We start from the raw sequence: 15,798 nt of genomic DNA, 5'->3' as shown, positions 1-15,798 counted from the left end.
TTCACCCAAACTCACGTCCATCGAGTCAGTGATGCCATCCAGCCATCTCATCCTCTGTCGTCCCCTTCTCCTCCTGCCCCAAATCCCTCTCAGCATCAGAGTCTTTTCCAATGAGTTAACTCTTGGCATGAGGCAATTTTTTTAGATGTTTTTTTTGGCTGTGCTGGGTCTTTGTGGCTGCTCGAGCTTTTCTCTAGTTGCAGCAAGCAGGGGCTACTCTCCGTTGCAGTGTGTGGACTTCTCATTGCTGTGGCTTCTCTTGTTTCAGAGCACAGGCTCTAGGGCATGGAGGCTTTGCTAGCTGCAGCAGGTGGGCTCAGTAGCTATGGCTCCCAGGCTCCAGAGCACAGGTTCAATAGCTGTGCTAAACGGGCTTAGCTGCTCTGCAGCATGTCGGATCTTCACACACCAGGGAAGAGGGTGTCTTCTGCATTGGCAGGTGGATTCTTGACCACCAAGCCACCAGAGAAGTCCAAGGCAGGGTACTTCTTTAAAAAGGGAAGTGTAATTAAATTAAGTGAGGGAGCAGCTAGGCAAAGGTCTGGGGAGGAGTGTTCTGGGCTGAGAAAAAGCCAGGTCCCTAAGATGGAGACAAGCTTGACAGGAGGAGCAGGAAGGAGGCCGGTGTAGCTGGGAAGAAGTGGAGGGGCTGGGGAGGGTGAGAGAGGCGGCAGGAGAGGCAGGTGGGGCTGTGTGATGCATGGCCTCTGAGGTCACTGTGACGGTGGGTGGGGGCAGGGGATACAGGAGCCCCTCCTTGGCAGGAGTCTTCCTCCCAGTCTGGCCACAGCAAAGCCCTCCCACTCCCAAGCTCATGTTCTGCAGCTGCTTAAGATTCTGCAGGGACAAGGAGGTGGCAAACTATTTGTCATCCACTGGGGCATCACCAAAGAGAAGCGGAATGGTGAGGGGGAGCTGCCTGGACGGCTCCAAGGACTGAGGAAGAGGTGCTTCATCATTCATGAGAGACAGGGGGTGTGAATTTCAATGGGGAAGGGAAAAAAATAAAAAAACATTTTTTAAAAAAAGTAGACAAAGTAGGCTGAGAGAAAGAGAATGCCAAATAGTAATAGCAGCTAACACTGTGTGCCAGGCACTCTCTTCTTAAAACTTCAGTCTTTTCGCCTTCCAAACAACCCAGTTAGGTGCTATTTTATGATTCCCATTTTATAGATGAGGAAACTGAGGCACAGAGCAGTTCACTGAGAGTCAACCTGTCGCATGAGAGAGCCGAGACTCAACCCAGGCAAGCTGGCTTCAGAGTCCACACTCATTAGCTCTGCAGAAACAGAACAAAGATGGCGTGAAGAGAAGCAGGCTGAGCGAGGAGGAGGGAACCTCAGGGGACAGATTTTGCCTCTCATACTATTTCCTCACCATAAAAGTCAATGGTGAGGCTACCCATTCAGTGCTTGGGAATTTAACAAAGTGCTTTCCTATTTGATCCAAAATGACTCTGAAGTAGGTACTATCATCCTCCCCAATTTATAGATAAGGACACTAAGACTCAAGAGGTTAAGTAACCTTAACCAGGAAGTGCTAAAGCCAAAATTCAAATACAAGGTTTGCCTGACTCCAAATCCCACACTCTTTCCTTCATCCAAAAAGCATTTACCAACATTATAAAGTGGCAGGCACTGGACCAAGCATTCAGTCGTGGGGAAGACAATGCCTTTGGGAGGATCCCTTAGTTACCCTGTCTCCTACACTCTATGCTCAGCCCCTCTCTATGAATAAAGGACACTCATCTTACTCCTGGCTAAAGCACTCTAGAGCCAGGGGGAGGGAAGGAAAGAACACGCATGAGCTCGTCTCTGTGCTTGGTACTTTCAGGGATGACATCACTGAGCCCTCCATCAGCTCAGCAGGGGAAGACGTGGCTGGGACCACTTTGCCTACCCAGAGTCATTCACGCTTCCCTACCTCTCATCATGAGAACCCTGGTCTTAACTAGAGTGTCCACATGCCTCACTAAACACGACATTTCAAAGTTTTATTCCAACTAGGTGTGGCCATAAGACTAAGCTGTGGCTAACAAACTACAGAGGAAACTACATGGGGGGACTTCTGGAAAGGCTCCACAAAACAATGACAGCCTCATGAGGTGGGCTCTTTGCACCCTTTCTCCTTTTTCTTCTGTTTTCTGTTCTGAACTGGTTATGATGGCTGAAGTCCCGACAGACATCACAGATCATAAAGGCAACCTTAAAAATGGAAATCACATGCACAATCATGGAGCAAAAAAGATTAGGGCCCTGGATCCCAGAGGATACTCAGTTCAGTTCAGTTCAGTCACAACCCGATGAATTTGCAGCGTGCCAGGCCTCCCTGTCCATCACCAACTCCCAGAGTCCACCCAAACCCATGTCCATTGAGTCGGTGATGCCATCCAACCATCTCATCCTCTGTCGTCCCCTTCTCCTTCTGCGCTCAATCTTTCCCAGCATCAAGGTCTTTTCAAATGAGTCAGCTCTTCATATCAGGTGGCCAAAGTATTGGAGTTTCAGCTTCAACATCAGTCCTACCAATGAACACCCTTAGAATCCTACCAATGAACAAGTCCTACCAATGAACACCTACCAGTGAACATTCCTTAGAGGATACTAAGGAACCACTATTCAAGCCCTGAGCTCCCTGTTTTCAAGACATAAACTTCTACATGGCTAAAGTTACTTATTCCAGTTACTGGAAGTCAAGGGCATGTCTTAACAGATACAGTAGTCATTACCATCATCCCATATGGAAACTGAAGCTGGCAGTTTGCTCCAAATCCCACAGCTAAGCAAGGGAAAGCAGCAGCTTTCAAACTTGAATTTGCGTGTTTCCAGAAGTCACAATTCTCCCACCCCTTTGGTAAGAGCCTGTTCACTTTAATTTATGAGAAGGCACAAGCAATACAGTAGAGAGGTTTTTTTAAATTATTTATTCGGTTGTGTTGGTTCTTCTCTGCTTTACACGGGTTTTTCTCTAGTTGCGGAGAGTGGGGGCTACTCTCCAGTTGTGGTGCAGGGGCTTCTCATTGCAGTGGCTTCTTTTGTTGCAGAGCATGGGCTTGACAGGTGTGGTACACAGGCTCAGTTGCCCTGTGGCATGTGGAATCTCCCTGAACCAGGGATCAAACCCATGTCACCTGCGTTGGCAGGTGAATTCTTAACCACCGGCCCACCAAGGAAGTCCACAGTAGAGTTCTAAACAGCCAACAACCCCTACATCCCCTGCTCTGGTCTTAAGGATGCCCATCAGAGCAGACTGTCTTCCTCCCCATTTATGCACTCTAGTAGATCAATTAACTCTATACTGGACAGAGGACAGATTTCTTATCTCCCATGTAACATTTCGTTTGCCTCCAAGACCCAAGTCACCAGGCCTTTTCAGGACTCCTGGGAAAAAGTCCCCTAAACTCATTCTTGTGCAGACTTGACAATGTGCTCTACTCTAAGTTACAACTTGTGTATATCAACTCCTTAGAATTTTCTAGATGCCAGATAATGGTGTCTGTGAATAAACATAGTTCTACTTCTTCCTTCGCAATCTGGATGCCTTTTATTTCTTTTTCTTGTCTCCGTGCACTAGCTAAACCTTAGTGATATGATGAATCAATGAGGTGAGAGCGGACATCCTTGCTTAGCATTGTTCCTGATCTTAGGTGGAAAGCATTCAGGCTTTCACCATTAACTATGTTCTTTCCTGTGGGTTTTTTTAACAGGTGCCTTTTATCAGGTTAAGGAACTTCCCTTCCACTCTAAGTTTACTGAATCATATCATGAATTTTGTAAATAACTTTTTGTGTGCATGTTGAGGTGACTGTGGGTTTTGTCCTTATTCTAATATGGAGTATTATATTCATTGATTTGAGGATATCAAAACAACTTTTCATGCCTGGGATAAACCCCAGTTGGTCATAATGTATAATCTTTTTTATGTGATGTTGGATTTGGCTTGCTATTTTATTGAGGACTTTTGCTCAGATATTATTCTGCAGTTTTCTTAAATATCGGGAATATTGCTGTGTTGGAGATCCCCAAGACCACCCCCACCCAAGTTCAATGATTCACTAGGAAAATTCAAAGGGCTCTGCACAGTCATACTCACAGCTATAATTTATTACAGAAACAGGATACAAAGCAACATCAGCAAAGGAAAAGGCGTATGGGATTAAGTCCAGAGGAAGCCAAGTGCAAGTTTTCAAGGACCCTCTTAGTGGAGTCAGACAGAACACTCTTAATTCTCCCAGCAAGAAACTGTGACAACACCTGTGAAATGTTGCCAACCAGGAAAGTTCATTAGGTTTTTATTCATAAGTTCATAAGTTTTTATTAGAGTCTGGTCATATGGGCACCTGGTGCGTGACACATACCCCAACTCCAGATTCCCAGAGGAAGGCAAATGTTAAGCCGTCTTGCTGACAGTTAAGGCATAGTGAGCCTCTCTTATCAGTTAGGGCAGTGGGATACTCCTCAAATCCAAGGTACCAGATGCCAACCAAGAACCTACCGTGGAGGCCTTTCAAAGGACAGGCGTCAGGCCTGCTGTGTTAACTCTTGTCTGCACATTCGTATTTATAACAAAAAACCAGAAAGCAGATAATGCTTAATACAAAAGAATTCAATGCTAATGTTGGAATTTTAGCCACAGGAGGTCAGGAGGGTTGAGTATCATAACGTTCTTGGTGCCATGAATTCACACTCCTTCAGCTTACCCACATGAAAGTGGAAAGTTCAAGCCTGTGTCTCTGGAACATTCCATCTGGATTGACAGAAAAAGGCCTCTCAGTTCATGTTGTACAGTGTTTGGGGAGAAATACTTTCCCAGCACTGTAGGGGAAAGTGGATTTACAGGCCTGTGGTCTTTCGGCAACATTAGTCTCCTATCCCCTTGCCCAGAGCTGCCCAAGTTTCATCAGTCAGAGTCTGGGGTAGAGATTCAGGTGTGCCCAAGGGGAAACAGGAGAGTAAACACTCATTTGACACCCCCTTTGGCACATGGTCAGGCATCCAACCAGCCTCCAGGCAGCGTGATCCTGGTCCTACAGACAAAGCGATGCTGACCACTTATTGAGTTCTACTGGCTACAGCCAGACGCTTGCAGGATTATCCTGCACTAGTCGATTTTACTCTATGTGTGTCACAAACTGTACCTCTAACCCTTCTCTGATGCATATCATTGATGATCATAAAAAATTAATAATAATGGCTAAGCAGTTGTTAAGCACAAAGTATGAATCGAACAGTCTGTGAAGCAATTTGCACAAACTTATCCCTGCAACAGTCCTATCAGATAGGAACAATATTATCTCCCTTTTAAAGATGGAAAAACTGAGGTTAGGTAACTGGCCCCAGGTAACACAGCGGATAGGTAGCAGAGATGGAGTAAGATCCCATGCACTCTGTCTCCTAAGCCAGCATACTTAACTGCCAGCACAACCCCGCTTCACAAAGACAACACCATGACCTGGGGTTTCCAACACCGTCCTCCCCACAGGATAGCCTGTCACATCCTCTGACTGGGACTGGGGGTGAGGTCAAAAGAGCACTAACTGAGGCTGAAGTTTAGTGAAGACAAAGCATACAAGCAATGATACACAAGTGAGCGGATCATAGACAGTTCAAGCTTCCTTTAGTGGGACCATCTTCCAGAGGACCTCTAGAAATGCAGGGGCATTCTTGGCTGTCACAATGAATGGGGGTATACCAGCCCTTAGTGCCCAGGTGCCAAGAATGTGCAACATTCCACAGTGGAGAGAACAATACCACAATAAACAGTGCCTCCCAGACGTCAACAGCACTGCCACTAACAAACACAGCACGGCAAACTGGCTCTTGTACGCAGCTCCAGGGAGGTAGGAGGAGCAACGGGAAAGAGCCTCTGAAGCTCACTGCTTTTAAAGCCTTACTTTATGCATCCTGAGCTTTTGTGAAGCACCTGCCAGGCAAGCATATGGCCCAAACCTGTTCCTCAACCTCACATCAAGATTTATCTCCAAGGTATGGAGAGGAGCCAGATTCAGGCCCACAGGCTATTTGTCCAACAAGACACTTGGCTCCATCCTGGCCCAGGCAATGAGTAGACACAGGGCTATGCCAGCTGACTCTTGGACTAAGCAACTGAGAAATGCTGAGAAAGTCCCAGAAGGAATGAGACTGCGGTCATTGTTCACTGTGATTTGTCATCAGCTCAGTTCTGTACTGTCAAGGACTCTGCTGAGCATGGAGAAGGTGGCAAGTCAGGTCATGAGAAAACAATTCTGACCATCTGTGGGCTCTAGGAAAATACCAGCACCCTGGTACTTCCCTTCCCTCTCTGTCCTCTAACAAAATGCCCTGCAGTAAAGGCTCCAATTCAGGTCCCAGTGTCTCCTTTCTAAAGAAAGGCTAATATTCATGAAATAACTCAAGAGCAGCATAGTTAAGAATCCACAATCAAGTTCATATTGCAAGGCAACCTGTATAAATAGCTTCGGAGCATATGTTTGTTTTTCACTAAAGCACTAAATCAGTGATTTTCTAAACACAACAACACTGATCTTCCAGTTTCCCATCTCGGTCCCTTTCCTATGTGGCCTAAACATCTGACCAGGTAAAATATGATTGAAGATTACATCTAATTCATGAGACACTTGGTCTCCAGGTTGATAAGCTTAAAGCCCTCAATCTAGAATAGGATAAGGAAAGCAACAGCTATTTACAGAATCACTGGGATGTCCCTAATGATTATACCCTTGTTCCCCTAGATCTCGTTGACAATTATATGGGCAGTCGTAAAGGAAGAGTGAATGGATTGTTACAAGGCCTTAATACTTGACAATATTAAACTGAATTATGTTCAAGAGCCAAAACCCTGGGATGACAGTGGTATTGTGGGAGGGCAGTAATGGATGACTATCAGACAGGATCAAAACATGAAGCAATAATGATGGCACCAATAAAGTGATCTCAAAGAAACAGTGCTGTCCTGGAAAGGACAGTAAAAATATATAGGTAGGAAACAAACTGTTAGTGGGAGAATGGCAGGCAGAGGATAACAGTGCTTGGCTCATGATTCTTTAAGTGAAAGTCAGAGATTTATGAAACAAACTTAGGATAAAGTCTTTTTTATTTTTAATGGAAGTGTTATGAATTTTTTATGTACTCGAAAGTTGGCTACTCTCCAAAAGAGAAAATTAGTTAAACAATCTGCATTAAAAATAGCTAGGCCTGGCAGTTGTAACACAAAGCAGATTTAGCCAGGGTGGACAACCCTCCACCTCACCCTCAACTCACAGACACAGAAAAATGCCATATAAAATGCAGCACATTTAAAGGTACATGGCTTATTATGAGAGACCACTTCATACTTATCGTGTGTGCTCAGTCGCTCGGTCGCATTCGACTCTTTGCGAGCCCCTGGACTACAGCCCTCCAGGCTCCTCTTGCCTATGGAATTTTTCAAGCAAGAACACTGGAGTGGGTTGCCATTTTCCTCCTCCAAGCAATCTTCTCAACTCAGGGATCAAACCCACATCTCTTTTACCTCCTGCATTCACAGGCGGAGTCTTTACCACTAGTGCCACCTGGGAAGACTTCATACTCATTAGGATGGTTATTATTTTTCAAAATCAACAAAAAATGGTTAAGTGTTGGGGAGGATGTAGAAAAATTAAAACTGTTGTAGACTGTTTTTTAAAAAAATCAACTCTACTTCAATTAATAATTTTTTAAAAAAGGAAAATATATGGTAGTTCCTCAAAAAATTAAACACAGATTATCAAATGATCTAAAATTTTCACTTCTAGGTATACATCAAAAGATGAATAATCAAAAGGTAGAAGCTGGACTTCCCTCATGGTGCGGTGGAAAAGAATCCGCCTGCCGATACAGGGGACACAGTTTCCATCCCTGGTCTGGGAAGATTCCACCTACCCTGGAGCAACTAAGCCCACGCGCCACAACTACTGAGCCCACGCGCTAAAGCCCCCGAGTGACAACTCCTGAGCCCTGGTGCTGCAGCCACTGAAGCCTGTGAGCCTAGCGCCTGTGCTCTGCACCAAGAGAGGACAGCGCGCCGAGAAGCCTGCAGACCACAACTAGAGAGAAGCCCTGCACGCCTCAACCAAGACCCGCACAGTCAAACACATGACTACTTAGTAGCTCAGGGCAATGAAGACCTTTAGAGGGAAGAAACACTGAGAGATTACTAGCAGATTTGCACTAAGACTAGGACATACATCAGAAAGAAAGAAAGCGAACCCCGCGGGAAGGGTACAGTTACAAGGAAGAATGGTAAACAAAGAAATGAATTGAAAACAAATGGAAAATATAAACAGAAACTGTTTTATTGTTGTATAAAACAATTATTATTATTATGACTAATTCAGGGGATTTAAAAGACAAAATGGAACTAAAATATTGAATAAGAACACATGGTAAACAAGAGGGGATGACTATATTTAAAATGTTTTAAAGATTTTATATTGTTGGGGGGAGCAGAGTTATTAACTATATTAACAAGTTAAAATTTTTAAAGTAATAAATAAGATATATCATTTCCAAACTAGCAGAGGGAAAAGAAGGATTAATAAACTAAATTTAAAAATGTGGTCAATCCAATAGAAGGTAGTAAAGGAGAAAAAGTATTAAAAAGGACAAACAGAAAGTATTAAAATTGTATGGTAGAAGTAAATTCAGTACATCAGTAATCATAAAATATTAACTAAACTTGCCAGTTAAAAGAAATGTCAGACTGAACTGATTAAAATAATAAAAATCTAGCTACAGGCTGTTTTTTGAGACATTGTTCTCAAAACAAAGTACTTCAATTAAAATAAACAATTTTTAAAAATCAACTATACTTCAATTAATATTTTTTTAAAAATAAATAAAAACAAAGAAAGTAAACAGACACTAGAAAAATCTTACCCTCTCTCAACCCCAACCCACCAGCCCACCCTACCAAAAAGGGACAGCATCTCTAGAGTAATACACAAAGGGTAAAAGCATCATTTTATAGAAGATTTCCTTTAAAATATAAATTATGAAAACAGACTCAAAAGGAAATAGAAAACTCAAGACCTAAAGCAATGAAGAAAATTTTATCAAGAGTCAAAAATCTATCCCTCCCATTTAAAAAACTACTGGGCTAAGACCAAGCTGTCAAGAAAGAGATAACCCTCCATCTTACTGACTCAGACTGTTTCAAAGAAAAGAAGAAGAAGAAGAATTCTCCATCTCATTTTATGAGGCTAGTATGTCACTGATAACAAAATTGGACAAGGATAGTGAGCAAGGAAAATTATAGACCAATCTTACTTATGAATACATACAAAAACCTAAATAAATATTAGTATCAAGTCCAGCAATATATAAAACGTTAATACTATATTTCACCACATCAGAAATGTCACTGATTGTAAGATATACCATTACTTTCATACTAAGAAAGAAAAATCCTGTCACTTCAACCATAACATAATGCTTTCTTATCACCCACATTTTATTTTCTACTCACTGAAAGAGTTTTTTAGACTTATTTACACTTACTTTTATTATCTATCACTCTTATACATTCATAATGAGGAAAATATAAGCAAAGTAAATAACGTTAAGATCTTCACAGTGTAGTCCAACTCTTCTAAATCACTTTTCAACTCAAAGGCTTTCATATTTATTCTTGCCATCAAGAGTGGGTGGTATGTAATATTTCATAACATAGTTTCTGCATTTTCTTCTAAGCCCCTGATGCATATTCAGAAAGTTTTGCTGCTGAAATTTTCTTTACCAGAAGTTAACAACAGAAAGTTTTCAGGCAACAATTAAGACTCCTATTCCTTCCTCAAATGGTTGTTAACTAAAACTACTCAAAGTATCACCAGCTCGATAGACATGAGTTTGAGTAAGCTCCGGGAGTTAGTGATGGACAGGCAAGCCTGGTGTGCTGCAGTTCATAGGATCACAGAGTTGGATACAACTGACCAACTGAACTGAACTGGTAACCAAGTTCAAGCAAGAATAATTAGAAGATGCCACTGACTGTAAAACATGTTCTAATTACAGAAATGTTAAAATGTAAGAAGTCTGCATCTTAGAATCAACAAACATGATCAAACATCACAATCAAAAAGGATTTATCTCAGGAATACAACGGAGAAGGCAATGGCACCCCACTCCAGTACTCTTGCCTGGAAAATCCCATGGGCAGAGGAGCCTCGTAGGCTGCAGTCCATGCGGGTCGCTAAGAGTCAGACACAACTGAGCAACTTCACTTTCACTTTTCACTTTCCTGCATTGGAGAAGGAAATGGCAACCCACTCCAGTGTTCTTGCCTGGAGAATCCCAAGGACGGCGGAGCCTGGTGGGCTGCCGTCTAGGGGTCGCACAGAGTCAGACACGACTGAAGTGACTTAGCAGCAGCAGTAGCAGGAATACAAGAATAGTTTAACATTAGGAAATTTATTAAACAAGCAGGCTTGCTTAGCAACAAAACCATGCAACAGAAGCATGGGACATGCCCCAAAACAATAAAACAATGGTGGCATGAGACCCACACATCCTGCCCTGTGAGCTCAGTAAGTTCATGATCCCTAGGACATGCTCTCTGCACACATGAAAAGCAGTGATTTGTGGACCTAGTTTGACAATGTAGGAACAAAAAAACATCCCTACTTAACCTGGAGGAGGAACTGATGATGGAAGCATGACATCTACTCACGAAAGACAAAGAAGTTCTTCTCCCCCTCCCCACTTTTCCTTTGATTATAAAACTGTAGCCCAGTGAGTTCCCGGGTGTGGCATTTCTCACCTGCCTGCTTGTAAGCCTCACAAGTGTCCTAATAAATCACTCACTCATCTATCAAAAAAAAAAAAAAAAGAAAGAAAACTTATTAAAGAAAACAACTCAAAGCATGAAGAAAATCATTCAATAAAACTCAACAATCACAACGTTTTTTAAAAAACTCTTATCAAAACAGAAATACAAAGGAATAGTCTTAACTTTACACAGCTGACTACCTGCCAAGATTTCACAGCAAAAACAAAACGAACAAAAAGCAGTAAAATGCTAGAAACATGCCCTTTAAATGCAGAACAGGATAAACATAATTGCCATCATTGCCTCTATTCAATATTATACAAAGGTCTTAGGCAGCTCAATAAAACAGGAAAATAGTAGAGATAATATAAGAAGTGAAAAGAAAAAAGAACTAACCTGTTATGATCAACCCAGGTAATCCCAAAATAAACTACAGGCAAACTATTGCACTAATAAGACAGTTCAGCAAGGTTATGAAATACAAAAGCCAATATATTAAAGCCCACAGAAGGCCCATAGTACAGCAATGTACAATTAAAAATGTAATTTTTATAAAAGATGATATTTATAATAGCTTTTAAAAATACATAGGAATAAATGTAACCAGAGATGTAATGCATTTTTATAGGAAACACTTAGAGCTTCATGAAAACATTTACTAAAATTAAAAAAAAAAAATGAAGCAGTTAGTAAGATACAAAGTGATATAAAATATTTATGAATGGGAAGAATACATATATTTCTACCTGATATAAACTATAAAGTCATTGAAATTCTAAAATTCTAATCAAAACATACAACATATAAAAAGCTGATCCTAAAAGAGGGAAAACAGATCTCAGTTCAGCTCAGTTCAGTCGCTCAGTCGTGTCCGACTCTTTGCTACCCCATGAATCGCAGCACGCCAGGCCTCCCTGTCCATCACCAACTCCCAGAGTTCACTCAGACTCACACCCATCGAGTCAGTGATGCCGTCCAGCCATCTCACCCTCTGTCGTCCCCTTCTCCTCTTGCCCCCAGTCCCTCCCAGCATCAGAGTCTTTTCCAATGAGTCAACTCTTTCGCATGAGGTGGCCAAAGTACTGGAGTTTCAGCTTTAGCATCATTCCTTCCAAAGAAATCCCAGGGCTGATCTCCTTCAGAATGGACTGGATGGATCTCCTTGCAGTCCAAGGGACTCTCAAGAGTCTTCCCCAACACCACAGTTCAAAAGCATCAATTCTTTGGCGCTCAGCTTTCTTCACAGTCCAACTCTCACATCCATACACAACCACTGGAAAAACCACAGCCTTGACTTTTGACAGACCTTTGTTGGCAAAGTAATGTCTCTGCTTTTGAATATGCTATCTAGGTTGGTTGTAACTTTCCTTCCAAGGAGTAAGCGTCTTTTAATTTCATGGCTGTAGTCACCATCTGCAGTGATTTTGGAGACCAAAAAAATAAAGTCTGACACTGTTTCCACTCTTTCCCCATCTATTTCCCATGAAGTGATGGGACCAGATGCCATGATCTTCGTTTTCTGAATATTGAGCTTTAAGCCAACTTTTTCACTTTCCTCTACCTAGGAATAGCCAAAACAATTTTGAAGAAAATAAAGAAGGGATTGGTAAACTCACCCTACCACACATCAAGACTTTTTATAAAGTTTTAAGAAGTAAAACAATGTGGTATTGATATAATAACAATTACTAGACCAACGGAACAAAATATTTAAATGAGAAACAAAAACCCAAGTAAAGATAATTCAGTCAAATGGGATGCAAAGGACACTGGTATATATTCACAAATCAGCAGGTGTAAGAACACTTGGTTAACAATATGGGGGGCGGGGGCAGGGGCGGAGAAATGAATCCATAACATATACCATAGAATACAAAAATAAATTCCAGATCAATTAAAAGCTTAAATGTGATTAAACTTTTAAAACTGATGAAATATAAGAAAACATTATGAAGCAGTAAAGAATTTTTTGTAGAAGCACAAAAAATATAAACTAAAAAGAAAAAATGATAAATTTCAGTATATAAAAGTATGTGTACCTAATTCTTTTGTATACTTTTCAAAAGTGAAAAAGTTTCAGTCTGGGAGAAAATATTGTGAAATATAGATAGATAATCTAATTCCAGAAAAAAAATCCAAAAAAATAAAATAGGCAACAATATGAATAGATAACATTATAGAACTGAAAATGGTCAAAATATTCATGAAAATATGTTCAATTTCACTAGTAATCAAGGCAATTGCTGTTACAAGGGGATATAATTTTATATTCTACAGATTGGCAAAAATTTGAAGTTTAAAAATACCAAGACTTGGCAAGGTTGTAGGGACATGGAACTAAACAGGGGAGAATGTAAACTGGTATAACTACTTAGTAAATATAAGATGAAGAGCTCTAAACCCCAGCTCCATTTCTAGGTATAATCTCTACAAACACTCTCACATGTGTGTCCAAGGAGACATGTACATAAAAATTCAATGCTATGATGTTTAAATGATGTAAAATTGCTGCTGTTGCTTAGTCACTAAGTCGTGTCCAACTCTTTTGCAACCCCAAGGACTCTAGACCACCAGGCCCCTCAAATCCATGGGATTTCTCAGGCAAGAATACTGGAGGGGGTTGCCATTTCCTCCTCCAGGGAATCTTCAGGACCCAGAGATAGAACTTTTGTCTCCTTCATTTCAGGCAGGATTCTTTATCACTGAGCCACCGGGGAAGCCCTGACGTAAAATTAGCGATAATCAAAGGCCCATTGATGCATAAATACATTATAGCACAGACATACACTGGAAAGCTCAGAAACAGCTAAAAATGAGGGGAATGGATGAATGGACACATGGATTTCAAAAGTGCAGCTATTAACTTGGAAAGATACTGACAACACACTAAGTGGGGGAGAAAAACAGACTATAGGACTACATGCTTTCAAGTAAGGCATCGAATGGTTAAGTGAACTTTGCCCTACATGCACTAATAGGCCAAAGTTCCATTAATGCACCTGCCATATTTTAATCTCATCAACTTGCATCCATGGATAGACATTAACCAAAATAATAAAAACTACGATATATTAATTCTAGTATTTTGAATAAGAAAGAGATTGCAATAATACTGATACAGAATAGCTATATTCAAAGCCAAGAAAAAATTTCCCAGCATTGGTGCCAACAATCCCAATCTTTCCAGATGAGACTTGTTCTATCTAATCATCCAGTCAGAGACCTACCAGAGCTATTAACAGAACAGTGGTGTAAGTTGCTGGTCATACACACCAAAGAACAAGGTAAAATCTAATAAAACTATACTTAGAATAAACTTACAGGGATCAGTAAAGCAAAGCTATACTCACAAAGTGATGTCATATTTATCAGCAGAAAGAGTGGCAGCAGGAAGTTACTGGAGGAATTTTGAGAGAAAAAACATTTTTCTCTGAGACTCTCTGACAAATTGGAAATTGACTTGAGTGCTCTAAAACCTGTGCTCCATATTTTCTTCATTAAAAGTTGCTCAAAAGGTACAGGAATCAGAATAGATTATATTTTATGGCAACTGCAATAGCATATTAAAGGAAAATTGTTTCCTCTACTCACAACATTTGAAACCAAATGTGTGGGGATTTTCCCACACCAACTAATTCTCTAGCTCTCCAGACACAACTGAGTATCCTACAATTCAATTCTGACACTAACTACCAAGACTTGGCAGACACTCCACAGGTTAAGGGCTCAGTTCCACAATATCACCCCCTACCTCAGACACCAATCAACAAGCAGTGGGTCCACATGTTACTCACACCTCTGTCCAACTTCTGTTCCCATAATCCCCTCCATCTCAGGGTTGATAATTTGCTATGGCGGCTCACAAAACTCGGGGAAACATTTGCTTACACTTACCAGTTTATTATAAAGGATATTATAAAGAATATAAACAGCCAGATGCAGAGGTATATATGACGTGGTCCGTAAGCGTCCTTAGTACAGCAGCTTGGTCTTCACAGAGCTGGCGTGCACCACCCTTCCAGCACATGGATATTTTCACCAACCTCTCCAAAAGCTCTTTATGAGGCTCTCCAAACCCCACAGTTTAGGGATTAGTCTATAAAACCTTCATCATGTAGGTATAATTGATTAGTAACTCAATCTCTAGCCCCTTTCCCTTCCCTCTCAGGGTAATGAGGCTTAAAGTCCTAACCCTCTGATCACATGGCTGGTTCTTCTGGTAACCAGCCCCCAACCTGAAGCCATCTAGAGTCCCATCAAGACTCACCTCATTAGCGCACAAAAAGCACTCATGAATTCCAGAGATTTCAAGGGTCTTAGAAGATCTTAGGAACCAGGGACCAAGACTAAATATTATAATAAAAAATGTTCCTATCACCCCCATTACTCAGGAAATTACAAAGGTTTTAGCAGATCTTGTGCCAGGAACTAGGGATAAAGAAAGACTAAATATGTTTTTCTTGTTATATCAAAATATCATACATACAATAAAGAGTAGGGAGTTAGAACTTCTAAGGGAAAACTATTTTCGTCAATATTTCTTTCCTATGAAAATATTTATGTTCTTTATACCTTGATGAAATACTTTTGAGACTTCTAAGACCTCCAACAAAATTCCTCCAACAAATATAAACTGCATTTATTGTGTAAAAATTAAGAATGGCTCAGGCTCCATAATGGGAATTGGATGTAAGATGTGTTAAGTCTCAGCTTCTAGAAGAGTTGATTTTGAACTCAGTCACCCTTTGAGAGAAGACATACCAGCTCGCATAATTTCGTCAACCAGGAGAATGTTGGTGGCAATCACAGTGCTGAGGGAAAAGACGACAGGGTGAGTAAAGCTCACCAACCCACTCTTACCTTTCCCCCCAGAAATCTCCAGCTACTAAAGGCACTTTGTTCTGCAATGATGTTGGTGTGAGATAAGACAAAGACATTATAAATAAAGACTCTTGTATTAAAATTCCATCTTCTTTGTTGATAAAGTAGAAGCCTAATTTTATATTCCAGCAAAAC

The 15,798-nt window shown here is 41.0% G+C and overlaps 1 protein-coding gene across 6 annotated transcripts in view; it reads right to left on the bottom strand.

The window, feature by feature from the left end:
• Positions 1 to 4,085: 4,085 nt before the first annotated feature.
• Positions 4,086 to 15,798, bottom strand: part of CCT6B (chaperonin containing TCP1 subunit 6B) — a 47,312-nt gene continuing 35,599 nt past the window's right edge. For all 6 annotated transcript variants that reach the window (XM_070772681.1, XM_070772680.1, XM_019982168.2 and 3 more), the window contains one exon: positions 4,086 to 15,593. In XM_070772681.1, coding sequence (XP_070628782.1) covers positions 15,521 to 15,593 — 73 coding nt within the window. In that variant the 3' untranslated portion in view covers positions 4,086 to 15,520. The remainder of the gene's footprint in view (positions 15,594 to 15,798) is intronic.

The sequence above is a fragment of the Bos indicus genome, chromosome 19 (assembly GCF_029378745.1).
Source record: "Bos indicus isolate NIAB-ARS_2022 breed Sahiwal x Tharparkar chromosome 19, NIAB-ARS_B.indTharparkar_mat_pri_1.0, whole genome shotgun sequence".
Classification (NCBI taxonomy): domain Eukaryota; kingdom Metazoa; phylum Chordata; class Mammalia; order Artiodactyla; family Bovidae; genus Bos; species Bos indicus.
The sequence above is the reverse complement of the archived record's forward strand: the minus strand, read 5'-3'. Positions and strand labels throughout refer to the sequence as shown.